Source organism: Lingula anatina, chromosome 3 (assembly GCF_051362555.1).
Source record: "Lingula anatina isolate TDL-2025a chromosome 3, LinAna3.0, whole genome shotgun sequence".
In the NCBI taxonomy this organism is placed as follows: domain Eukaryota; kingdom Metazoa; phylum Brachiopoda; class Lingulata; order Lingulida; family Lingulidae; genus Lingula; species Lingula anatina.
In genome coordinates this window covers 26,460,216-26,486,633 of record NC_141769.1, presented here as the reverse complement: position 1 = coordinate 26,486,633, position 26,418 = coordinate 26,460,216, and the positions used below count along the sequence as shown (strand labels likewise).

Genomic DNA, 26,418 nt, shown 5'->3' with positions numbered 1-26,418 from the left:
TGTGGTTTGAGTAAATGTGAAAAATAAGAGGAAAAGTCCAATGGATTTTTTTTTTCAAATTTATTTTTCACTTAGAGCTGATAAAAAAGTCAATTTTATCCAAACAAAAACAATATCACTAAGCATATGAGATCCAGTAAAATTGGACAATTTTGCTGAAAATGAATGACCACTCAAAAGCTTCTTTAGGCAGGTGATGATTTCTTTTGCAAAAATATTAGACAATGTATTGAAAATAAAATGATTATGAGAGATGTAAAAAAAGACTGAAAAGTGGACCTTTTTTTCTTCATTTTAAGCCTTTTTTTCTGTTTCTGCAAAAATAATTAAAACTGAGAATGCATATTTTGGTGAAAAGTGGATTTTTTAAAAATGCATTTTTTAATTAAGAACTATAAAGCCACACGCAATAAATCCAAGCTTGCTGCACATTCACAGTTAAAAATTACTGTTGCTTTATAGCCAAATATCTGCCTGAACATTTTAAAAATAACTAACAAAGCTCTTAACAAGATTAGACACTTTTGCACTCAAAAACATAATCTGCTGGTTTAAAACCTCAAATCAGCTCCTCTCTCACGCAAGTGAAGTTATTCTTCAATTTAATAAGTTTCAACTATTTCATGAAATTAAGTAAATATTTCTTGAGCTAAAACAATAAAATTGCATGTTACAGTACCAATATGCATCCAATAGTTATCAGGATGTAAATAACTATACTACTTGTATATACCACATGATACTAAATAAATTTACAGACATGTATAATTCAACTATTTACACCCTCTCCAATAATATTTTGCCAGACAACTTCCCTTGCTCTTATCTTACAGCAATTAACCAAATTGCTTGGTTGTATGTAAAATGTGTAAAATCCACCCACTAAAAGTCTCATCATAATGCGAGGTAATAATAAATTACTTCCATTACAGAAATTTCATTCCAAGACAAGTGAAACCATACAGAAAATATTTTATGGTGTGGCAATCTAGCATGCACTTTTTGATGTAAACAAAACAGAGCATATATAATTCTTTAAGAGGTGAATAAGATTCTTTGCAGACATACAACTGTCCACAATCACTTTAAATAATCTACATTCAAAGCCATCAACTTCTAAAAATGACGCCAGAAAAGAATAATACTTCTCATTCAAAAAATACTGTGTGCAATTTAAGTGTGTGACTACAGTGCATTGCCCATTTAGTTGAAACTTTATGTGTGACAGTATTTAATGTTGGTTCTGTTTGGGATGTAAACAAAATGGCCGCTGTGCCTGTTGCTTTTTTTTTAATACCAAGTTTTCTTTTTAGCTTTATGTGTGACAGTATTTAATGTTGGTTCTGTTTGGGATGTAAACAAAATGGCCGCTGTGCCTGTTGCTTCTTTTTTAATACCAAGTTTTCTTTTTAGCCTTGGTGAAACACTACATACTCTGTGGCCTTGGCATGGTCCCCGACAGTTTTCCTCTCTTTTCTTGTTCGGTGACATATTTTCTGCCAAATACTCCTGGGTACTGACATGATCCTTCTCTTCATTCTCACCCCTCTACCTGCCTGGCATTGAATTAAACCAAACAGCACTCAATACCAATTCAATACCATTATCTCCTCCTTAACACTTCCTTTCCTGTATTTCTTACACTGAACATTTCTTTTGTATGACAGATGGCTGGGTTGATGTACTACATTTTCAGTTTCTATATTCCTCTTCAAAACTGAATTTTCACTAGTTAAAGGGTACTATTCGACCACCCGTTCTTCCCCTGTGGCTTCCCTCCTTACTGGTCATCCTGTATACCTAAATAGATGGTTGTCTTGAGCTCTCTTATTTCATTCTCCGTGTTCCTCCTCTTGTCTAGCGTTGTACTCCTCTATAGTACGGTGGATAGTTGTGCTGTTATATTTACATTTTGGAGATTGGCAAGCACAGGTGAACTGTTTCCATTTAATAATCCAGAACTTTTCACCATAGTCAAAGCTGGAAGTCAAAGGTGAATTATATTAATGAAAAGGAATAGCTTTTGTGAAGTTTGATTATGATTTTGTCTTTGTAAAACTCGAACTGCCAAATCTGTTAATGAATTGTATAAACAGAAATAAGACAGTATAAAATGGTGCTCAAGTTTTCAAGACAGGTTTATTCATGCATTCATTCAAATCACCCATGATGTTCTTTGTGACATTTTAAATCCCAATCACCTAATGTGTAAGTTTTTATTCTAACAGATATAATGGTTTTACAGATTCTATGCACAATCTTCAATTTTTTATTACATTTTAAGGTTTTGAAAAATTTGAACTTGTATGAAGATTAAAAATGTATATCCATATGCTATAAAAATAATTTGAATTTTTTCGGCAATAAAGATCAAACCTACCCTAATTCTTCCCCTGATTTTATGTCCCTGGACGCAAAGAAACAGATCCTCGGAAATCGGAGATCTTGGTGCTCAATAAACACCTTGACAGGAATGACGTTGGGTTCACAAAGGTGATTGATAAAACGACTGACATTGCCATAATGCCTTGCATCAATGCAATAAGTTTCACCATCCTGGAGCAAAAAATCATGAACTAGTTTCATACAAAACCAAAAGCATCAAAGCAATTGTCATTATAGTCACATTTTATTTCTTACTTGTTATTATTATTCAAAACATTACAGAAATAGGTGTTATTCCCACAAACCATTGACTTAGAGATTTTTTTCACTTGTGTATTATTTCCATTATGGATACATATATTGTAACAAATATTATTATCTTTTGAATTGTTCATGGTTCCAAGTACTTCTATATACCAACGTTTTATAGATAGAAATCACTTTCTTTGGAACAAAAATATTACTGTAACAGCTATATTTAGCTCTTGTCACCTATCCATTCAGCCTGATGATGCTCTTGTGGCAAGAGTGAAATGCAGCTGTTTCAATTATATGTTGTTCCAAAGTGAGTGATTATTATCACTACAATATTAGTATGGTGATTCTCTGATAGCTGTTCTAGATCAAAAATTAATTACTCGAAATCAAAAATATATGGTACTAGCATAGCTCCATTTACATCTTACACACTAGTGCCTCAATTGGGGTACAGGGAGCCTGAAATGTGAATTCTGTGATTTGGTCATCGATTAACAGGGAGTCCAACCCAAGAAAGCCCTACCAATCAACCAACCCCCAAAACTTGCAAGCTGCCCAGGTGTCTTTGGAAATATGGGCCACCTTTGGAGGCTAACGGTCACCAAATGGTGGCTGGATGGCTCTCTGGGGAAAACCTTGACCTCAACAAAAGGAAATACCATACCTTGTTATCCAGATCAAAAAGATATGAATCATCTTCTCTTCTATCAGCTTCAGAATCTGAGATCAGCTCCCCTATGTATCTGAAATGAGGGTAGAATGATTGCTTTAAATCAATACTATGAAGTTGGAATTCTAAATGTTCTATACCTTCAACTGGGTTCAAAAACAAAAACTTGGAATACTGGGCTAACAAAAAGCATATCTACAATAAAGCCAATTTCTGGAACAGTTTTGATTTATTAAACAATTATAAGTAAACTTAATTGTTAATTCATAAATGACTTAGCAACTTGTAGTAACAGAAACTTGCTAGGGTGGTTTCAGAAATACCCAGACCTCAGAATTTCTCATTAACAATATTTTCCAATTTCAAAGCCCATGACTAAATCTCTTACTCGCATATAAATGTTCCCTGAGGTACGTCTTGTAATGTGCGCACTCCCCAACCTCTGCCATTGGTTCTGAACAACTGCAGACGGGTACTGAAATTTTGTAAAGAAAATATCAGAAATATCTTTTAAGCAAACAATTAACATCCTATCGGTACATAACGTGCTCAACTTCCAACTGCAAAAGTGTCAAAGTCCTTGAACTTCCGTATTTTATGTCCTATGTCTCATCAACAAGTTCAAGGTAAAATACAAGGTCAAGGTCATATCCATCACAAGAACAATGAAATTTTCATCAATAAAATTTCTTGTCAACAAACTTGACAACTCAAAAGCAGTGAACAAATTCATATTGACCTATCAAGAGCTCTCAATATATACTAGCAGAACACACTTTCCTGTTTAAATAAACCAGTCGTCATTATTGATTAACTTTAGATTTAGCAATATTTTATCCATACCTGATCCCATTTTGCACCACACGGTTTCTGCAAGTCATCCAACAGCTGCAGGCTTTGTTACATTCAAATAGTAATGGAGGCTCAGCTTGGTTGAACTCTGGTACAAGGCGACCCTCCTGGAAATAGTAGAAAGAGAGCTTTATTTTAACTTCTCCTCTAATAGCAAGTCAAACAAGTCCAAAAATCTCAAGATTGAGGATGACTTTTGATAGGACCAACACAAACAGACATTTTTTTTAATTACCTCACAGGCAGATAGATTTATACAGCTCTTCAAAACAGAAAATAATTTAATGTTAAAAATTCTAAGCAGATAAGAGGTTCTGTGGGCATAAATTGTGCGTTTTTATTCTTCTGTGTAGACCTATAACATCTTTGAGAACTGTGTGGCTTCGAGTTCCACAATAATTCTATAACATCCCTACCTTGTCAAACCAACACCTGACACTATTCCTGCTACAGTTGCACAGGAGTGAGGCACAGTCATCTCTGCACTTGCAATGCTGAAAAGTTGGAAACAATATTATTTTTTAGATTTACAGAATCAGAAGGCCACTAAAATAACCAAAACACTGGAACTGGCCTTTGTCTTACAGTTAAAAATATTCTATAACTTCCATATTACACAGCTTGTCTGACTTTGTCTATTTTAATGTAATTATTTACTAAGGTTTATTTATTCAGTGCCATTTGTAAGTTTAGCATTATTTAAAAATATATGTGTTTAAAACAGTATACATAAGCATGGGCCAACAACAATGGAAGGTATAACATACAGGCTCAGGTTTTATTTCAAACCAAACAAATTTTTTTCAGGCATAGAAAAGTCTTAATTTTGTCCTCTACCTGCAAGCTTGTTATAAGATTATTTATATTCATGGGCTCCGTCTGGACATTCTCAATAACATATACAAAGTCCCTTGGATAGTCGTAGTCATCTATTGCATTGACACAGGCTATAACATTTTGTTCTCGACCCAAAGAAATATCCCTGAAATATAATTCAGGTAAAAATAATACATTTCTACTAAATTATGCACAGTTGTATCATTCACAAAAAAATATTACTGACAACACAAAGCATAACAGATTGATATATTCTACAATTAAGTTAGGCTGTCATTATAATACTACTGTACAATGATATCCCCAAATAAAACAGGGCTCTGACTTATATTTCTAACATAAACATACAAAACATATTTATGATTAAAAAATACTATTGTAGTAGTTTTTCATTTTTTATTTTTTTTATTTTTATTTTTTGTAATTCAAAGTAATTGACATCATCATAACTTATAGATACACTTACCTGTGAAGTAGTCTCTCAGGTCGTTGAATTCTTTTAGCCATGGCTAGACTTCTCAAATGTCTGTTCACCCTCAGAGCTAAGCACGTAGGGCTGTCTCTGTTGGGGCAGCACTGTAATTATACAATGCGAAAAACACTTCTTTTAAATTAATCACTGTTTAGACACAGCCTGTGCTAAACTGTATTTAGCCTGCTGATCCTTTGGGACAAAAATTATGAAAACACTTGTTCTAAGACTTGTATTCAAAGCTGATACCACCGTTCAATGACCCATTTAATCTGTTTTGGATTTTGAAAACCAAATTAGGAGTCTGTTTTAGCATTGTCCTTTGTGTCCTTTTAGTAATCATGAGAATCTTTAGTCATCTCATCTGCATACTTACTGATAATGGGGTTTCCTCTTCTCTGTTTCTAGCTTCACTATCAGCACCCCGAGCTAAGAATAATCTGAAGTGGAAAAATAACATTGTAAGAGATATTATAGCATGGCCGAGGTTTTTCCAAAAGCACAACTTTACAAAGAGCTCTTTGGTTTTTAAAATGTGTTTCATTTTATTAATGTATAGTAGATATCTATTGTTTTAAATTATAATTTATAACTGATATCTAGTAGAATGGAAATGGGGGTCATTGGCCCATAAAAATCTTCTCAAATCTTCAAAAAAAGTTGAAAACAAATGTTCAAATATAGAGCAACTTACACAACACTCTCATAGTGGTCTTGCCTGGCTGCTATGTGTCTATAATGACGGAGAAAATATTTTCAGCAAGAATTTTTAAAATTGTCATATCACTTCACAAATAGTACAAATAAAACAAAAACAAATGTAATAATTGCATACAATTATTGTCACATCCTTTCACTGACTCCGTATACACATTTGCAATGGTACCTTAAGGCATCATAAAAACTGTACATTAAGAACCATGATAGAGTTAAAACGAACATATTTCAACATAAAAACATACAAGTGATTGTAACATATGATAATGAAGTATTTATAACATAAAGTGAAAGAGATACGTACAAAGGTTTGTCTCCATGTTCATTCACACTCTCCAAGTCGCACCCATAGTTTAAGAACAGCTCAGCAATGTCTATGCTCCCAGAGAAAGCTGCCCAGTGTAGTGCTATGTTCTCTTCCTGAAATAAATCAAGGGAGTCAGTTATGTCACCAAGTCGGGCTTTCTTTTAACCTAACAATATTTTGAATTTCATTTTGACTCTTAGACTGTGATAGATTTTAGCTTAAATCAACTATGCTCAAGAGAGTTGAAGTTTTAGATAAAATGAGAAAGAAATTCCTAAAATAAATATAGTTATTCAAACATAAAATCAATTTCAGAGCATACTGTCAAACAAGGCCAATACCATGCACTTTAGAATGGCACCATCAATTCTCTTATCATATAACTACAATAACCAAAAGCACATTCATCATCAACATAATGAAAACTTAAACCACTACTGGTCATCAAATTATGACAACCCTAGTGACTGGTCACTTACATTGTCCCTCATGTTAGGGTCAGCTCCATGATCCAGCATGTATTTGACAGTTTCAACATGGCTGTGCTCCGAGGCCCAAACTATAGGGGACCAGCCACCGTCATCCTGATAACAAAAAGGAAGAAAAGAAATAAATATACAAATAAATACAATCAGGGTGGCAATTTTAGTACTTAGAATAATTCTTGTAAGAAAAATTACTTTCCTTTTCATGGTGACAATGAGGGAAGGGGTACAACTATGGCAATGGTATTGGCAACAGCTACAACAGACACATGTGATGGCTTTATGTCCCACAGTGTCAGTCCATAAAAACAACTGACAAGGAAAATACAAACATATATGAGAAAAATAACTATGCTGATGTAAGAGGCAATTTCCAATTCAAATCAGTTTTTTATTAATTCCTTAATCAAACTTAAAGAAACTGTGCTTAAAATCTTTCAGTTAAGGTACCTATGCTAATGTGTAATGGTTAAAACCTTCAATGAATGTCCAATCATATCAAAGATATTTAAGTCTTTTCACATACCTTAACATTGATGTCTACCTGGTCAACAGTTAACAAGTACTTGATGGACTCTAAGTGACCAGACCTGGCCGCAACATGGAGACAGGTCATACCATCCTCACCCTGCATTGAAAATAAGAATTATTATTATTAGGATCACTTTATTGTAACTTGTAAAGTAACTCACATTTGCCAATTTTCTAAATATGTTTTTCTAGTTCATTTTCTTGGAGTCTTAAATTGTAGTGACAGCTGCTGTAATTTGTTCTACAAAACATTTCATACACAATATGGAAGCGAGTGCTTGTGTGATGAGTGTCTTGCACTATTTGCAAAAGGCCTACATATGTACATAGTTAATTATCATACTCATCCATTCTGCTATGATAGCAGGTACTATTAAACACAGATTAGGTTCTAAGTTAAGCTGTCCCTGCTGGACTGTAAATACGGCCAAACGCTTGTGTGTCTGTCTTCCATACCTTCGCCTGAACCTCTGCCCCTGCTCTGATCAAATCCTCCATGATTTCCACATGGTTATTTTCTGCCGCCCTCATCAAAGGTGTGTAGAAATCCTTGTCTGACACATTGGGACTGGCCCCAGCCTGGAAACATTTGTGATTTGACTGTGATTTGGATGAAAAAAGTTTAACAGAGTTCTTTGACTCTGACATTCTAGCATGTTCTTTAGTGATCTTATTTTTCTGTTTTCTTCTTTTTTCTAAGAAAAAGTCAAACAAAGCACTTAATTTATGAAGCTGTCAGGAGATAGAAGGGATCTAAGTATAAATTTTTCATGACTTGGTAGTAGCACTATGATCCAGTTGGTCTTATCTAACTCCTAATGCACTTAGAATACTCTCTATAACCCTGTTCTAGGTTGCTAGCAAGTCTGAAGCAGGAAATCAAAGATCAAGAAAAAGCAAAATTTTTGAAAAGTTTCTTGACCATAAGAATGGTTGTTGCAACAGATACAAATCAAAAAGGTTTGTTCTTTTTTATCATTATCCACAAAATTCATATTGCAGTAATAGTTTTCTGAGGCCTACTAGTTGAGATAAAAAGTGGGCTGTAAAGTTTTAAAGCTCACACAGTTGTTGTTCATCATACCTGAAGTAGTAAGTAGACCATGAGCCTCTGCCCGCTTTCAGCTGCAACATGGAGTACTGTCTGCCCATTGTTTTCTTCAAACTTTTCATTGGGCTCAGCTCCATCGGCTGAAAAATTTCAAATAGATGAATAACTTTTGAAAATAATGGCATTTCATAAATTCTTTTATCATAAATAGTTTTGTAATCTGGTGCAGCTTTACTTTTCATGTGGGAAATTCAATGAAAAAATCAAATTTTTGTTATTTGTAAAAAAATAAAGTATAAAACTGAGAATGTTTTTTCTTTAAAAAAATCTCCAACATAATTATTTGTGCTTATTTCCCAGAAGTGTTTTCTATATATTAACATGCAAAAACCATAAAATTTCATCATGAAACCAATGAACTCTAACATTAAAAGATATAAAATAACTTTTTATTAAAATAAATAAATAAATAAACACTCACCGAGCATAAAAAGAACTTTCTCAGTTTCTTGAGCTTTGACTGGGATGTAGATATTCTTAGGCAAGGCACGATATTTTTTGGGTCTGAAAACAATTCCAACTTTCATTAACCCTATTTATTCAGATTGGGGTCAATAACGACCCTAGGCATATATCTATAAGCGTAAATTTTTTTAATGCATTATTTTTTCATGAAATTTCAGGGCCCTGGATTTTTGAAAACTTGATCTTGAAATTGATATGAGTGCTCCAAACTTCTGATGTGACATTACCTTTCCATCTCCAGCAGTTCCACCAATCTTTTGATATCTCCTTTAAATGCACCAGGTCTAATACCAGCTAAAAAGGAATGGCCAATGACAAATATTATATAAACAATATAATATACTATTTTACACATTTCCAATACAATAAAAAGAATTAAGAGTTCATTTAAGCAGTGATTCACATTCATCTTAATGCTGTATATAATACAGAGAACAAAACAAAATTCTAAAACATATCACTAGAAATTACTTACTAATGTATAAACAGAAGATAGTGAAGACATAAACCAAATGTTCAAGGTGAATTGCTTCCTTTTAGAATAGACCAAAATTAAACATGCTTTTTGAAAATTAAAATATTCATTAAATGTATCACCATCAATGCCCGTTTTGCATATTACTCATCAGAAAATTTTCCTTATTTCTCGTTCCTTATTGGTTATTTTCAGAAATAATATTTAGATAAGGTGTACCTGTGGACAGTGTTTTCCCAGACTTGAAAGTATGACTGAACACTTCCTCATTCAAGTCCAAACCTTCTGATTTGGCATCTTTCAGTTCACTCCAACTCATACGGGCTTTGCTGAAATACCAAGGCAGACAAAATTGTTAAATATTTCTTCCAGCAATTCGTTTGTAAAACCAGACGACTGAAAGTTGATTCTAGGTTAACTAAAATATTTCATCACTGTGTACACTGTGTCATGTCAAAAGAAGCCCTTTACACCACACAAAAACATTTTCTTTAATGCTAAACAAAATGAGTTAATTGTTCAAGCAGTTTACATCTTTATTTTTTAAAGAATTATTAGAAATATAATGTTCTGATCATCATTCCAAAATGATATCATGAAATAAGGCATACTGCCAGACAAACAACCCTGCCACCTACCTGGGACTTGGCTTTGTCTTCCGCACCAAATCAGACGAGGTCATCGACACGCTGCTGGGTTCGTTCAGCCTGATGTTCACCTCGCACTGCAAGGACTCCTCTCCACAGTGAGGGCAGTAAAATTTGCTGTCCTTAAACACCTGGCACTCCTTGTGGAAGATGTGGATCACAGAGCCTCCTTCCTTTTTACACTGGTAGAACTTGCCCTGTGGAGGGGAAAAATGAAATAGAGGTATTCAAACGGAGTGAAAAGATGATACAAATTGTTAACTAAAACTGTAATCTGTGATGTAATCTTTGGATAATAGAAAAAAATGAAAAAAACGTTTAACAACTGCCTTAATTATTAATTCAAAATTGAAAATTATAACTATGAAATATCTTATCTTTATTAAAAACAAAACGTATGCAAAACCAATTAGTCAATACCCAGAAATTGCAAACTGCAATTAATGATCTGACATTCAGATTAATGATCAAGTGAAAGAGGTATCTCCTTGACACTTGTTTACCTGAGAGCAGTAGATACCACAGCCAGGGCAACACTGGTGTAGCTTAAGACGCTTCCTGTGGACCTCACACACCGCCATGAAGGGGATCTTCACTGCAGGTCGTACCAGCATGGAAAGGGAGACACGGTTACAGCAACCAGTGATCTGAAACGGTTAAGTCAGAATGCAAGATGAGGTCAGTATCTCCAAGAAAATACCTTAACACAGAATGGACATCCAGTGGCCTTAAAGTTGCATGTATTACCATATGAATTCAAGGGCCTTATAATAACCTTCTCATGCCTTACCTTCCCATCAATGGATTCCAAGGCCTGACAATACACTGTGCGGTTCATGTTGGCGAAGGCCGTGCCATTGATCTTGCAACAACACAAAGGAATGAGGTCACGGTCGTGTGCAGGCAGAATTGGACGTAGCTTCTTTATTGATGGAATCTGAATCAAAGATGAAAAATTATTGAAACGTTTCAGAGAAGTCTGCTGTCATAGAGAAAGTTTTTGTCCTGAAAGTTATCAAAGTTTGCTACCAAAGTATCAATATCTCACAACTGCTTCTTTACAGAAATCTGAATCAAGCAGACAAAAATTGAAAATGCCCCAGTGTCTCCATTCACAGACTTAGCAAATAATAAGAAGTGGTCAGTTTAATCAAAATAATCAAATGACAACATAAAGGTGTATGATGCAAAAATAATGGCATAATAGTACACTGTCAACTGATGATAAACCAAGTCAAACAAAGGAGAAAATATTTTGAAATGGCCCTTCATCAAAATATAAAATGAACCTCCACATCTAGAACTGCCCCCAAACACCAAACTCTTCTCCCTACCTTATCAGTAGTAGCAGCAGCAGGGCTGGTGGACCTGATACTATTGTTACTGGAGGTGCTGGCCACGCTGGCAGTGTCTGGGGTCTTTGGAGGGGTCACTGGCAGGGGAACACCACCAAACATCTGTGGGGGCAAGGTCTGCTGGGTGGCAGGCTGAAAGTCCACCAATCAAAATGAATTTAATATACGAAATTTGCTGTAATGGACCCATGTAGGGGTTTAGACATATAATTATTTTAAAGTTATCTAATAGGATCTAACAATAGAGAAAGTCTCTCTCTTTTTGATACAGTGCATGATGTTGTAGACCAGAAAAAGACAATGTGGTCACGTTCATTCAGATGAAGCATGAAACATCTGTATATTCCAAGTTTTTGCTTTGTTTATTCACCTTTACATCCTGCACCACAGGCGACCTCGACGTCACCAGTGCGGCAGAATTGACCTTCCTGGGTTCCGTCAGCAGTGACCTTAGTTTCACCTGCTCCACATTTGTTATACTGCTCGCAGTTGTAATAGGTAGTGTTGACACTGGCATCACCTGCATGCCACTCTGGGGCGCCACCGACACCATTGTGGCCAAGATAAGCTGTGGGGGATGTGTAGGAACCGTCACGATGATGTTGGACGGTAAAACTGGAGGCATTTGTGAGGTTTGTGTTAGTGAAACAACAGGAGGGGACTCTGTGGTGGCCGTTTTCTGTCTCTTGGCTGAAAATAAACCAATTTTGTTTATTTTCAAATGAGCAGACTAGAAAAATTGAAATTAGAATCAAACATTGGCACTTAAGAAGTTTATGACATTTTACAAAGGTTCCAAATGAAATGAAAACTCTTCAAAACAACATTTCAATGACATTTCATTTACTTGATCAGAAAAAAAACAGTTTCAACCAAAAATGTTTTATCTCTCATGATGTCTTTTTCATTACCATACTTCCTTATAAGTTTCAGAACATTACCAACATACCTCTGTTGGCGTCCACATCAGTGTTGGTGGTGTTGTTTGAGGATACACTGCCAGAGTCATCATCTAAAAGAAAACCAGAAAGATAGTGCTTAATTTTTTACATGTAAAAGATTTTGGAGAAATTTTATTCAATTTGGGTATTTAGATTTTTATATTATGCTGTCATAACACCTAAAACATAACAGAGTTGGTTCCAATTTAGCCATAAATTGTTTCTTATATAATAAATTTATAAAAAACTAAAATTCTACTATCTAATCAATATAGCATATAACCATGCATATGGGTTATAGATGACACAATTCAATTTAATAATTTATGCAAGTTTCTGCCATTTTAAGCATGCTGGTAGCAAATAAGTAGAAGACCATGTATTTTCAGTATGCATAGGCAATTGTAAACCTAAATCGCTTGTGACTTCAATGATAAAGCATTTGCTACTGCACTGTTGTTACAAACTGTTCTTGGAGAGTTTGAGGAAGCACAGTTACTTAAAGGGACCCCATTTTAATAGTTAATTTAATTCTTAAATATAATTCACTTCCTACTTTACAAAGTTAATTACTGTTCATAACCAAAGACTTTCATAATAGACTTGCAGTTCTCCAGAATTTAACTGCTTGACCAGAATAAAATTTAAATTTTAACAAGATTGTTTTTTTTTAGCAGCCATCCATAAACCTTCCATAAACATTAAAATACTTACAATGGCACTTACATCTGTGTGCTTGTAAACAACGATTGAAATTCTTCATTGACGCAGATTATATGTTTATAATATGAATTTGCAACACTTTTTCAGTGCTGTTCATGCACCATACCTGTGTTATTATCAAATTCTCTAAATGCAATATAATCCTCAAAACCTATTTTCTTGATTTTTGTATTTTAAATTCCACATGTAAGAGTCTAATATTATTAAGGGAAGTAAAAAGAAATTCATGAAAAATGCCCTAAGTATTCAAAGGGCGTTTTAAATATAATGACTGACAACTAAACATCCTAAAAATAAACAACTAAACATGCTGAAATAAACATTGACTTATGTTTCATTGGTCCACGATTAGTAACAAACAAAAAGAACACCATTTAAAATTCATTTGTAACAATCACAAGGAAAAACAAAAATATGGGTTTTTTATTCTAGCATAAAAAAACAGCTGTGGTGATACTGGTAATAGTTCCCAACACAAGACCAACAAATATGGGAGAACCCAACCATGGTACTACAAAAGTGCTTACTAAAATTTTAATCCACCGATAACTCAATAATTATTTTCAGATTTATAGTTAAATGCATGCACCATCAAACACCCAACTAAGTTTTACATCTAAACCAATGGTTTTCATTTGCAAAACCCACAATTAAATATAACCTTACAAGTATTAAATTATGCAATTTATACTAACTTAACAAACCATAATGATTCATTTACAGAAAATACCAAATACATTAATTGTACATTAAGCAAATATCCATCTCACATTTCAATATGTGATATTCTTTGAAACAAAATTAGAACATATGGAAATGTGAGATGAACTAACAATGTTTTATGATCCGATTCCAATCCAAAATGTGACCACCGTTACTTTCAATTTCTTTAACAATACTTATTAGTATAGACCACAATGTGTAAAAACTAACACCAAATATCAGTTACTCACCCAAAACTTCTGCTTTCCTTTTAAGCCTGGTACTTCTTCTTGAGCAACTATCTGAGGTAGCTGGAATCAAAATCAATTTTTTTTAGAAAATTCAATCAATTTCTCCGAGTGACCTTCGTGTTAACATTTCATTCGAGGTTATTATTCACTATAATCATTTTTTGCTACTATCATTTTTACCTGAAGGATTCAAAAATAAAGTAACTCTGTACATGTTTAAGACCAAAACGGATTTTATGTGTTCTTAGTTAAATTTTTGGATGTCTTCTTTCAAATTGATCCAAGTGAGCAAATCATTAGGCAATGACACATTTTGCATGACTTTGAACCACCTTACTGTCGCCATAATAGTACTGATTTTATGTAATACAAAAGAAATGAAAAACCAAAGAGATCAATGTGCTATGCATAACTTGACTGTACTTAAAATTACAAGTTTGACATTTACTCAAATTGCCTTGCATTTTTATCATCAAATTTTGAAACTTAATTATTATTATTATTATTTATTTATTTTTTTTTTTGTTAACTCAACTTCTCAAAAACTAAAATACTCCTGAAATAAGAAAATACATAAATCCATGTTATTAAAACAAGTTGTATTGATGGTCTATTGTTGGACAAAAAGCAGTTTCATGCTCAAGCATTCCCATGCAGTTCAACACGACAACTAAAACTACGTATGCCAGGTGTACTTTCTGAGTCAACAAGAAAGTCTTAGATCCCATTTCCCTAGACACCATTAATCTATGTAGATCGATCCAACTCTGCGGAGACTCCTGCTGAGTGTAATCAGATAAACTGAAGGACACATCTCTTGTTTCCTACATACTTGTATAATTGTCAGCTTTTCTGTATTCTACTCTATGCCTGATGGAATGTCATTCAGTTAAAGCTGAATGCACTCAGCAAAAGTCCCCGTTGTTGGTTCTATCTACATGTACCTAGACCAATGGTGTTTGTGGGAAGGAGGCCTTAGCTGCAAATAGCTACCATACTTCCTGTTTATTTTCAGGTTAATTTTAAGACGTGTACCTGGCTGCTTTGGATGACACATCTCGACTTCATGCAGCTAAAACCTGTAACTTCTCGTTACGTAAACCAGGCATTACTCAGATTCACATCGAACTTTCATCAGGATACCTTAAAAGTTTTCATAACCTCAGTTTCGCAAATGTGTCAGACTGACTGGTAGATGTAATGTTGGAAGGTATTTTACTTTTTATATTATTAATACTGAGCAAAAATTAGATGTGAATTTCAAAAACGCATAGTTAACGTAGTTCTTTTGGTAGAACTTACTCCAGAAGTAACATTACAGATCTGTGGCCCATATTCTGAAGTTTTACTACAAATTAATAGCTTCAGAAAGAATTATTCCATTCCTCATTGCAGATAAGCAGAGAACCCCTTTAAAATATAAAAAAATCCTCATCTCAAACCAAAACTTCTTATTAGTATAGGAGCATTACTCTGAAGCAAGATGATATTTATAAGATTTCTCTGTCCATGCCTTTGATATATACAAAGCTTTAGTCAAAATAACCAAGCAATAGAGAAATTTTAATGAAATAATATTTTTAATATGTATATATGCTGTAAAATAACGGAAAAACTATGTCCCCATGGTCCCAAGTTAGAGCAGTAAGCAGTGGATCAAACATGCTTGTCATATTCATACATGCTTTTTTTTATATACCTCCTTCTTCAAGTTCCTCATCTGTGTCACAGTTAGAGGTATATTGTTGTAAGTCTTTAATTTCAACATCAGTGTCATCATCATTATCAATTCCCTCTTTACTGTCAATATATGTGTGTTCAGATTTGATGATTTCTTCTTTCTCTGGTCCGATCTCTGTTTTAGATGTTTCTGCTATAAATTCAAAACAATTCTCTAACTGCAATGTGCTTCTTAATGACATTGTCAACTGTCATTCAAGAATTTCACACGTTAATTTTTTATAAGCAGCTTAGCAACAATTACCTCAGCATGCTAGCTTAATCCTCTTTCCAAATGTCATTGAATTTGAAATCAAAAAGGTGCTAAGCTTTACAATGGGCACTTCAAACCAAATTACTTTCCGGTTAAATGGCTCACTTTTCTACGAAAAACCCAAGGTCTTTTTGATGATTACCAATTTGTCATTTAACTATTCAACATTTTCATGTCTTCTGTCTTTTACTGATTTCTTTTATCTTGGTTTATCATGAAGCAAAATCTCTAACAATATATTTATTTAACCTGCATTTCAAATTGTTTCCCACTAAAAAAAAACCTTTGCTGATGTTTTTGATTATTCATGAAGTAATCAGCATCTGTTAAAAGCTCTGTTGAATTTTCTACATCTTTTCTTAAATCAGAATCAAAATGGTGGTTAATCTATGTTAGATAATCAAAACTGTATAACATCAGATTTTAGTAGAAAAGATACATTTCCCCCACACACGCAAAACTTAAAAATACATATATCCAGTCAACTTTGTCATTAACTAGTATTAGCAAGTATTTTGTTATCCATACTAAGACTTCACTCACCATCTTCTTCCTCAGTACCATCTGCTTTGTCTGAAATGCAGCACACAAAAACACAAAGCCATGACATACCACCAAAAAACATTCCAGATAAACAATGAGCAGCATAACCAAAATTGGATTACAATATGTGAAACACTACAAGCACATTGAGAACTGAACTAATTTAAGACCCACCAATTCTTTCAAAAAAAAAAAAAAAAATCCATAAATCTAATGAAATTTATGACAACAAAATTTTGGGGTTGACTTTGTCCAGTTTTGAATGTGTGTAATTTTTTTTATGCTGTTAAAATTGCACTTCACTACATTTTAAGTGACAGCAATAAATTCTGTGTTTTAACAGTGTGTGTGGGGGGGGGGGGGGGGCAAACTGGCACATTTTCATTTTGAGAAATCATGTCACAAAATTCATGATAGTTTGCCATAAAAAATGAATGCAATTTAGCTTTTCAGCAAAATCAGTATCTTCTATGCAACAATTTCAAATGCTGGTGCAATTCAGTTACACCTAGTGGGAAAAAACAAAACTGAAGTGCATGCACGCAGGTTAACACTTTTGTCTAGCCAAAAAAAAACAAAGACACATTCAAAAATATAATGCTAACTAGTACCTTTGCCTGATGCGTCTTGCAGGCTTTCAGCTTCTGCCTTTGTGCTTTTAACAATGAGATCCAATGTTGGCTTAGGGAGATCTGGTACAATTTTTTCTTCCTGAAACATTCGGTGAATATAATAAGTGAATATGTAGGTCACGCCTGCTGCAATTTCTTTTTCCTAAAAAAATTTAAAGATATTAAGTATTGTAAAATACTAATACAGTTAAAATGACTCAATTATAAGTACCACAATTTCATATTCTCACTTTAGAAATTGTTGTATTTTTATTTCATTAAAATATAACATTTATAGTACTGCATTATTTACATTATACATGTAACATGATATGTAATGCAAAAAGGAATGAACATAAATATAGATGTAGATATCACTTTCCGAGGTTCTTTAAATGAAAACATATCACAGCAATCAAGTCATTTTTCAACACACACGCACCTATGAATGGACACACACACACACACACTCATTCAGTTTCTGATTTACCTTTGGAGTTTGAGACTGTGCAGTTTCTGTATTAGAACCTCCATCATCTATCAACATTTTAGCAATAGTCGCTGGTTTCAAAACCCTTATTTTGGTAGCATTTCCAGAATTAATCCACTCATCTAACGTCGTGTTGCCTTTTGCCTTTGCTGCCTCTCTTCTTTTTTCTAACTCCTCTGCTTCCTTTGCAGTTATTTCGGTTTTACTCCATTTAGTTTCAGGTTTATCATTTTTCTCTAGGGACGAGTTAAAATTTATCAAGGTTTCTGACTTAATAATATTTTCCTCTCTCCTAGTGCCATCAGTTGACACTCGATCCTTTTCGCTCTCTTCCTTACTTTCTCTTCCCCTACTTCTACTTCTTGTTCTTTCACGCAAGTTGACATCCTGCCCTTTGTCGCTGTCATCATGGTCTCCCACGTGCTCATCTTTTTCTTCTTGAACTTCTACTATTTTTTTCCTAGGAACTCCTTTCGGCCAGCCTCTTCCTCTTTTCTTTCTACGTAAAGGACTCTTCATTTCCTCATTGTCGCTGACATTAGTTTGTGCTCTTCCACCAAGTAAAGCCCTCCCCCCTCTCCTCCCCTTGCTCCTTAACTGAAATTTGGCCCTCTCCTGGGGGGTGAGCCTTTGAAGTCTGTACCGCAGATTGGACAAGGGCCATTCAGACCACTTGCTGGACTCCTGTTTGTCAACTGGACTCGGACTGACCACATCTTCCCCTGATTCTGGACCAGATGGCAGTCCTGAATTGGTATTCAATACTGTATTACCTGGCAATGCATTGGTTGAGATGTGCTGTGGGGATATGCCAGCCGACACAGGCTTTTTTAGAAGTTCAACTATAGCACTAAAGTTCAATGTATCTTTAGAGGGAACTTGAGTGGAGTTGACCAACGTCTGTTGAGCCAGGCCCAAAGAGGTTTCCCTGTCAACCTCACCATCCTGTTGTTCAGACTCTATTTCTTTCAGTTTTCTCTTTCTTTCAAGTTGTGCAGCTTTACGTTTTCTGGATATAAATAAATCATATGTTCCACCAAACCTGCTCCTTTTTTTCTTCCTCCAGTGGACATCCCTCTTTCTAGCATTCTCTCTCAGAGCCGTTCGCTTTTGTCTTGTCTGTTCAGAAAGTCCACTGCTATCGGAATAGCCATCCACGGACTCATCCATGGACTGTGAATCCACACTTTCAGAGGTTTCAACGAGGTCACTTGGCAACCCAGCGCCAATTGTTTTTGCAATTTCAAAAATGTTACTGTTGTCAGTTTGTGTTTTGCCACTTTCTGGCTCTGTGCTTTTTCTCTGACCACTGCTAGAAACGGATTTGGGTCTTATACCAAGGGCACTTTCAATATCCGGCAGACGCAACTTAACATTAGCTAGGGGAGCAAGATTCACCATGGTGACCTCATCTGCTTTTCTGGAAACAAAACTTTTCTTAGCTTTTTGAGGAAGAGGTTTTTCTCCCGTAAGAACTTTATCAAAAGTGCACGGAAATGACTTTCTGGCCTTAAAAGATGTGAGTGAGGGTAGTGTCTTCTTGGCTTTAAAAATCTGAAACTTTTCACTGAAGTTTCGAGTCATAAGAGAATCATTTTTATCTGTGTCTACTTTGGGTTCATCAATTTTCAAAGGTGCATTCTGGGACAAGTTGGGAGCTTCCTGTGCTGAAAGCAAAGGCTCCGCCTCATTGGTCGTAGAATCTGGCTCAATCAAAGGCTCAGATGGAGCTTCCTCTCCATGTAAAAGTTCATCAATTTGGTCCAGTGATTCGTGAGTTTTTGGTAGCTGCTTATTATGACTAGAATCGCTGATAGATTTTCGAGCAGAAACTCTTCGCGCAACAAACCCAGACCCTTCCCCCCTGGCTGCAGCGGCTTGTCTTTCTCGAAAATCAGAGATGGCAGTCTTAGTTGGTGAGGCAACGCTCATTTTTGCGCGAGGTCCCCTCCTTCTGGCCATCACACTCGAAGCAGTAGTAGCAGATGTAGTATCTACAGACACACTACTTATTTCTGTCGTCTTGTTTTCTTTCTCTTGGACTTGCTTATCTGGACCATTGGTCCAATTTTCCTTGCTGTTGACTTTCATATTTTCTGTGACTGTTTTGTCTGTGCTGGTTTCAGAGTCTGGCTTAAGATCCTTTTCATTGTTTTTCTCCAGTTGTTTTTGTCTGGTTTCCATGGTGATGGTGTCTGCACTCCCCAGCAAAGCCTCCTTCATTCTGAGCCTACTACAGAGGACCAGGGAGGAACAGCTCGTCTCACTGAAAAATAAAAAAAAAAAAAAATTACGTTTAAAACAGCAAAAGTTTTCAAAATCCAGCTGTGGACTAATTAGATAAAATTCTGAAGTAGCAACAGATAGGCCATATTATATATGTTAGCTTGAAATTTACTGAGGTAATTGTTAAAAAGATAAACTGACTGCCACTGCTTCTATGAAACATAACTGATAAGACATGAAAGTCTGTACATAATGTTAATTCACCGCAAAACAAATCTAGAAAGAAATGTATCAGCTAGATTTAAAATTCCTAAAGAACGCCCCCAAAAACTATCACCCAAATTTTGCTATTTGAAGCTTGTTGTGTTTATATATTTCAAATACATTCATATGAGAGGTAGGAGCAGTGTGATGTGTTTCATCATTATGAATAAATATGGCAACACCCCAAATGTCACTGAAATCCAAAAGCCCAAATAAGTCACCATATGCATCTAGACATGAAATTACTGAAGCAATGGTAGCATTTTGTATTTTTTCCAGTTTTTTTGGTGATTGTTGATAATTGCTATTTCATATTTCTTTTTTAATATGAAATAGTAGTTCTATCTGATGATGGTAGAAGATACAAAATGTCACAGGTATATGAAAGTTATTCCCTCATAGTAATGCCGAAACCAAAACTCCATTTTTTCAGGTCATTGCAAGTGTACTGATTTGCCACTTATCAAAACACAAAGAGAGCAAAATACATGTATGAGATGAAAAGAAAAAATAATTACGCTTTCAGTTTTACTCATTTGTAAACATCTTTGTTTACGCAACTAACATAACATGCTGATGTGCCAGTAATTAATTATAAGATAACTGGCAGGTACACCATAAACTACTGAACAGAATTTGAATTTCACAACAATTGAAATGCAATCATGCCCTTTAATGCAAGAAGATAATTTATTTATATAAATGCACAATAGGTATGGTGCTCTCTCTACGTCAGATTTCTCACATGGGTCACATAATAATAACATGAAAGCTGGAAAGATTTCAAGGTGTTAGGTTCAGTTAAAACACTTTGGGTCTTGCTTTTCATGCAAATAATAAATGGGTTGGAAATTTAATAAATATTTCCACTTTCTTTCACATTTGGCAAAATTTTGGTTGTCTAAATGTTTTTAAATACTGTTGCAATTTGTGTAGGGATTAGTAAGTACTTATTTTTTAAGAATACCTTAGTCTAAATCTTTTCCTATAGTGATGTTTTATAATTTTCATAAAAAACATATATGAAAAATTATGAAAGGGAAAATATAATGCTAATTATGCACCAATTATAAATATGGCAAAAAGAGGTAAAACTGTACAACACAGATGAACTGGAGGAAAAGAATCATGCAAAATTACGCTGCTGAAATGGCATTGTGTAGCTTCAAGGAAATTACCCAACAAGGAAATTTGGAAAGATATACAAGTGAACATTTTGAACAAAGATTTCAAATTTGAGGTAACTACATGGCTTGTTAAGGGCATAAAATTGCTCACCCATTACTAAGATAACATTTAAGGCTTTAAAATAAGTGTACCAATTGTACTGTTCTTATATGGTGTGATTTAAGGCAACAATAAAGGGCCCCCAAACCAAACAGTGGCTAATAACCAAATACAGAATTTTGTCTATGTCCTACAAAAATGAAATATAATGAAAATGAAATTAGTTTGTGGACACAAAGGACTTGTGAATAGGTGCCATACACCTCTTCAATCAATGACCTAATTTTTACTCAAAGGTTTTTCAATGACATATATGGCAACCACATAGTTTTATATACTAATACAATATCAAGATAAAATATAAATAAGATAAATAACCTGAATTGTCTGTGTCATATAAATGGTGCTCTACGGTCATTACCAAACACTGTACTTTGTAATTTGGGAGGGTTCTATTCTGTCTGGGCAAAAAAGGTTCAGACCTACTTCATGAATATTAATGAAGTGACATCAGCAATGGGGAGTGATCTCAGCCCTTAGCACAGCCACATTCCTCTCAATATCTTTCACAGGATCATGTGACCATCTGGTGATCATTAACAAGAAGCCTATGGAACCTTGAAGAGGTGTCCCTTGAATACTCCACCCACTTCTTTACTTGATTTTCTCTTTATATCTGGTTCAGATTTATACCTATATTAATACTTAGTGAGAATATGGTTTTCAATGAACCTGCACATTTTGAAACAATGGAAATTCTAAGTGTTGCCAATACAAGTACCAAAATGTTCCTTTCTTGTAAATGCATAATTAAAATGCACATTGTACTTCATCTCCATAACTGTCATCTAAATGTTTAAGACACAGGAATGAATTGCAAGTGACTAAATTCAACCAAAGTCCACCATACAAAGGCATCAGTCCGTAATGTGTGATGTGGCACAGGCACTTTTGGCACTAATACGTTTGGCAGAAACCACATTACCCAATTTTTTCTAAAACATTATTGATGAGAAGTGGTATCAGGTTTACCATGGTATATGGATTCATATAGTTCCCTATCTATGTAATTGTTTTGGTCATGGTTAGTGTCTTTGTTATTGCCAAAGGATTGTTTGCCATAATCAATGTTCTTATAGTTTAAATGATCAAAGTACCTTTTCTTAATAAAACTTAATAATTCTCATATGCAAAAGCTGGATCTTTTATGTAAGTATTAGCTTAATTTTATCACATCATGTTCTTTAATCAAATTAATAAAAAATAAATAAAATTCATGAGAAATCAAAATCAATTCCATACACAGTCTTATTTCATTTTCATGCATTCAGTCTTATTCATTTCATATACGATAATTTCTTAATCTTTTCAATGGGGAAAATAGTGCATTTTACAGTTTCTGCTGACTTTTTTCAATTCATTAATTCTTAAAAATAAGAACACTCATACTGAATAGAAGCAAGAATATAGAAAAGCAGGCTACCATATAGTTTTATTCTATAAAAGTACCAAAAATGCAACACAAAAATATATTTTTATGATTCTAAAATTATGAAACTGAAAGACCTATGATTTCTCTCCATGGAAAAGATAGAGTTGTTGCAGTATTTTTCACTTTCAGTCTGACATTGGCATACTGCTGCATGTGTGAACAAGGAGGGGGGGGGGGGGGGGGAGAAATGCAAGCTATGAAATCCTGATCCATTATGTACTTTTTTTATCTTTATTTTATCAGGAGTGCTGATATTGAAGCCACTTTCTGTTCTTGATCAGGCTCAAATTACAGGTCAGACTATTTGGTACAATGGTGATCTTACTGAGCACATTTCTACTACAGCTTTAGTTCCATCCCTTGTCTAACAGTTTAAGTTGATTTACACTAGCAAAATAGTTATTAATAAATTTCAAATGTTAAACACAGTTGAATTTGGGCAAAAAAAAATTTAAAAAAAAAAAAAAAAACTATGTAGTCTCTACAGGTGATTCAATCCATACTAATGGAATCAAATAGTACATACACTGCTAATAGGATTTATGTTGGAACATTTTTTTTTTATCATACCTTACATGTACTTCTACCCTAATCTATGATCTGGATAATGTCGCAGGGTTACTGAAATGGGTAGTTTTCTGACATTTGGGCTTCATTACCTGTTGCAATTGACATCAATCTGGTGACTTGTATCTGAGATTCAAAATAAATGAATGAATCCTAGCTTGTATATACTTGTATATATTTCAAACAGGCTAATACTTTAAATTGTATTTATGTTTAAAAATAGCAAAAATCAAGGGCATGGAGACCATTGCATTTGCAAAAATGTAGGACAGATTTTGTATTTAGGGAAACTTAAAATTTTATCATCAAAAAGTTTACAATATGTCTTGAGTGCTTTGAAAGGACAAGGCTAACATTGGGTATCAAAGGAAAGGTATGACAAGCACTATCAAAAATGCTTTAAAGATTTTACAAATGCAGCGAAAGTAAATTCCCTATAATGTATATAAATTATCGGTGCCATTTTTTTTATACAAAACAAATAAAATCCATACCCCCTTCCCCCCAAAAAAACGAAACATAACACAAATAAAAGCCATATGCTCCCCTCCGAAAAAAAAAAATTAAAAAAATATTTTTTAAAAATATATATACAATTAAAATTATATATATATATATAATTTTTTTTTTTCCTCCAGGCAGCAGCTTAAAGCTTTCAAACAACATCTTCAAATTTTTGGTTGATAACTTGACCTACGTTTATCTCCATTCTGTTTACAAAGCACTTAAAATAAGCAGGATGTATAAGTACAGATATCATTTTCCAGGTAATACTGTAACGAAACTCTATGATATTTCTTAGTTATACTGTTTGAAGCATAAATGGGCTTTGGCCAGGTTTCATGACAATCACATGAACGTGCTCGCCTAATATGCCTCTTAATAAAGTAAGTCACACCAAGAAAGAGACTGATGATTTTGAGTTAAAAAAAAAACAAAAGTTGCGGGGACATCTCATACAGACTGTTTAAGGACTGGCCAATTACGTAACATAAAGCTTTTTAAACATCAAAATTCTAAATCCAAGCTTAATTTTTTCATGCTAACTTTAACACATGAGGGTTAAGCACAGGGCGGTGGTACATGTTACAGGAATAAAGCTCATTAATAAATAGCCAATGCTTTTTAATATTCATTTTTTTATTATCTGTTCATTTTATTGCGTGAGTGCGTGCATGTGTGACTGGGGGTGGGGGGCGGGGGGGCATTGGCAAGGGGGGGGGGGAGATAGAGGGATAAGTATTCTCAAAAGATCATTCAACTGTATCTTAACTTTGTTAATTGGTTTTATGCTGGTTTAAACATTTCTCCAGTTTTCAAATATAGTAATATAAGCAAATATTTATAAATAAAAAAGTAACTGTTTTGAACATAAATTACATTAGTTTTTATTTTGCAAGACAATATAAAAGTGAAGGACTGAATATATATTTGTGGATTACCCATCTATATTCCAAGTACAGCATTGATGTGAAAGAAATATAAATATTTAGTGAAATGAGTCATGAACAACTGAGAACTTTCATTGAATAAAATACAAATTAAAAAAAAAAACATTCTGAAAGCAAATATAAACAACAGATATCAATGGGCTATGGTAAATTTTTGTTTTTTAATATGTGAATATCATAATCAATTGAAATAAAAGACCAAATGCCATTATTTGTTATTCATACCTACCCTGGTCCACCTCACTTTCTACTACTTGAAAAACATGGCTGCACTTTGTACATCTAAGAAACGTCAAAAGCAATGTTGACATTGCCCAAAACGCCACTTTACGTATCCCAGTGCTATCATTTATGGTAAAATATCATGCAAAAATACCATCAAAGTGACCAAAGAAGTACATGACAAAATTTGGTCACAATTGACAGACTTCATCTCATCATCTGTTGACTTGAAAAAGTAGGTCATCCGCATTGAGGGGCAAATTAAAATGGGTCAAATACTTGTTTCAACATACCTGACCAATTATATACACGTCTGGTAGGCTGTGAGGTTGATATATGTAACTGCAACGTTTCATAACATCAGCGTCTACAAAAGATAATTAAAAGCCTCGCTAAATCGGCTGTCAAGAAGTGTCGTGCAAAGGTCACACGGTTCCGAAAACCACTTGCTGAACAATGCTTTTCGAATGAGCAAAAAGGATGGCGATAATAAAAATCCAAATTGCTCAAGAAATTCGGACCCGATTTATATCCTACTAAACTTAGTTTAATTAACATCAATTTAGGTTGTATAAAAGCATCTCTTGAACTGATCGAGTTCCTAGTTATTGTTATATCTTGGAATATATTTGGCTTCTTCGGTACTCACCCTGGATTCCGCCATGTTTAAAATCTTCGCGGTACGCATGCGCGAAGTGACTGAACCTCCCACGAAGACTTTCGCGCGCTTTTCCTTTAACTTTATTCATGTGTTTGTTTACATCGACTCGGATCGATGACAAGGCTAGTAGACGGAAGTAATGTTCCTTGCGACACTTGAAAGCTGCATATAACCTTCGTTACTATGCACAAAATCATGTTGCTAGGGTAAGGTGACCAGCTCTTCTCGCACCTGCCTTCCACCCCTGCAAAATATTTTGTGTAAACAATCATTCTGTAAAGCAATTTCCATATATGCCCATGTCGCTTACCAAGCTGCTTAACTATAAACATTTACATTGCAGTATTATTTTTAACTAGGTCAGGCCCGCGATGCAAATAAATCAATTAAAGAAACAGAGACCGGTCTGAAAACCAACAAGGCTAATTTTATAAACGTTGATTAATTGTGTATCTCCCGTGCAATCTAAAAACATGTTTGGTTGCCA

At 34.4% G+C, this 26,418-nt stretch overlaps 1 protein-coding gene across 2 annotated transcripts; it reads right to left on the bottom strand.

The window, feature by feature from the left end:
- Window positions 1–362: 362 nt before the first annotated feature.
- Window positions 363–26,090, bottom strand: LOC106172957 (uncharacterized). Of its 2 annotated transcripts, XM_013553907.3 has the most exons (31): window positions 25,920–26,090; window positions 25,564–25,637; window positions 17,822–20,087; window positions 17,332–17,431; window positions 16,721–16,750; window positions 15,884–16,057; window positions 14,185–14,244; window positions 12,517–12,579; window positions 11,938–12,257; window positions 11,547–11,699; window positions 11,003–11,149; window positions 10,716–10,859; window positions 10,204–10,409; window positions 9,785–9,894; window positions 9,318–9,384; window positions 9,047–9,129; window positions 8,599–8,705; window positions 7,971–8,093; window positions 7,510–7,611; window positions 6,978–7,082; window positions 6,496–6,611; window positions 6,169–6,207; window positions 5,851–5,914; window positions 5,469–5,578; window positions 5,003–5,147; window positions 4,582–4,659; window positions 4,157–4,272; window positions 3,702–3,788; window positions 3,308–3,386; window positions 2,381–2,556; window positions 363–1,980 (listed from the first exon to the last, which is right to left on the bottom strand). In XM_013553907.3, exons 3-31 carry the CDS (start codon window positions 20,042–20,044, stop codon window positions 1,833–1,835), a joined length of 5,475 nt encoding a protein of 1,824 aa, XP_013409361.2. In that variant the 5' UTR covers window positions 20,045–20,087; window positions 25,564–25,637; window positions 25,920–26,090; the 3' UTR covers window positions 363–1,832. The 2 variants fall into 2 exon arrangements, with proteins under 2 accessions (XP_013409361.2, XP_013409362.2); XM_013553908.3 differs by lacking the exon at window positions 15,884–16,057 and having other exon boundaries at window positions 25,920–26,089.
- Window positions 26,091–26,418: the final 328 nt, after the last annotated feature.

What these genes read in the sequence shown, in the direction of transcription:
- LOC106172957 (XM_013553907.3), bottom strand. Translation starts at nt 20,044, where the DNA reads ATGAAGGAGGCTTTGCTGGGGAGTGCAGACACCATCACCATGGAAACC. An exon ending in CTGCTGCTACTACTGATAAG is followed by an intron (nt 11,150 to 11,546) that starts GTAGGGAGAAGA and finishes TCTTTGATTCAG; the next exon opens with ATTCCATCAATAAAGAAGCT. An exon ending in AAATCAGGGGAAGAATTAGG is followed by an intron (nt 1,981 to 2,380) that starts GTAGGTTTGATC and finishes TTTGACTTCCAG; the next exon opens with CTTTGACTATGGTGAAAAGT.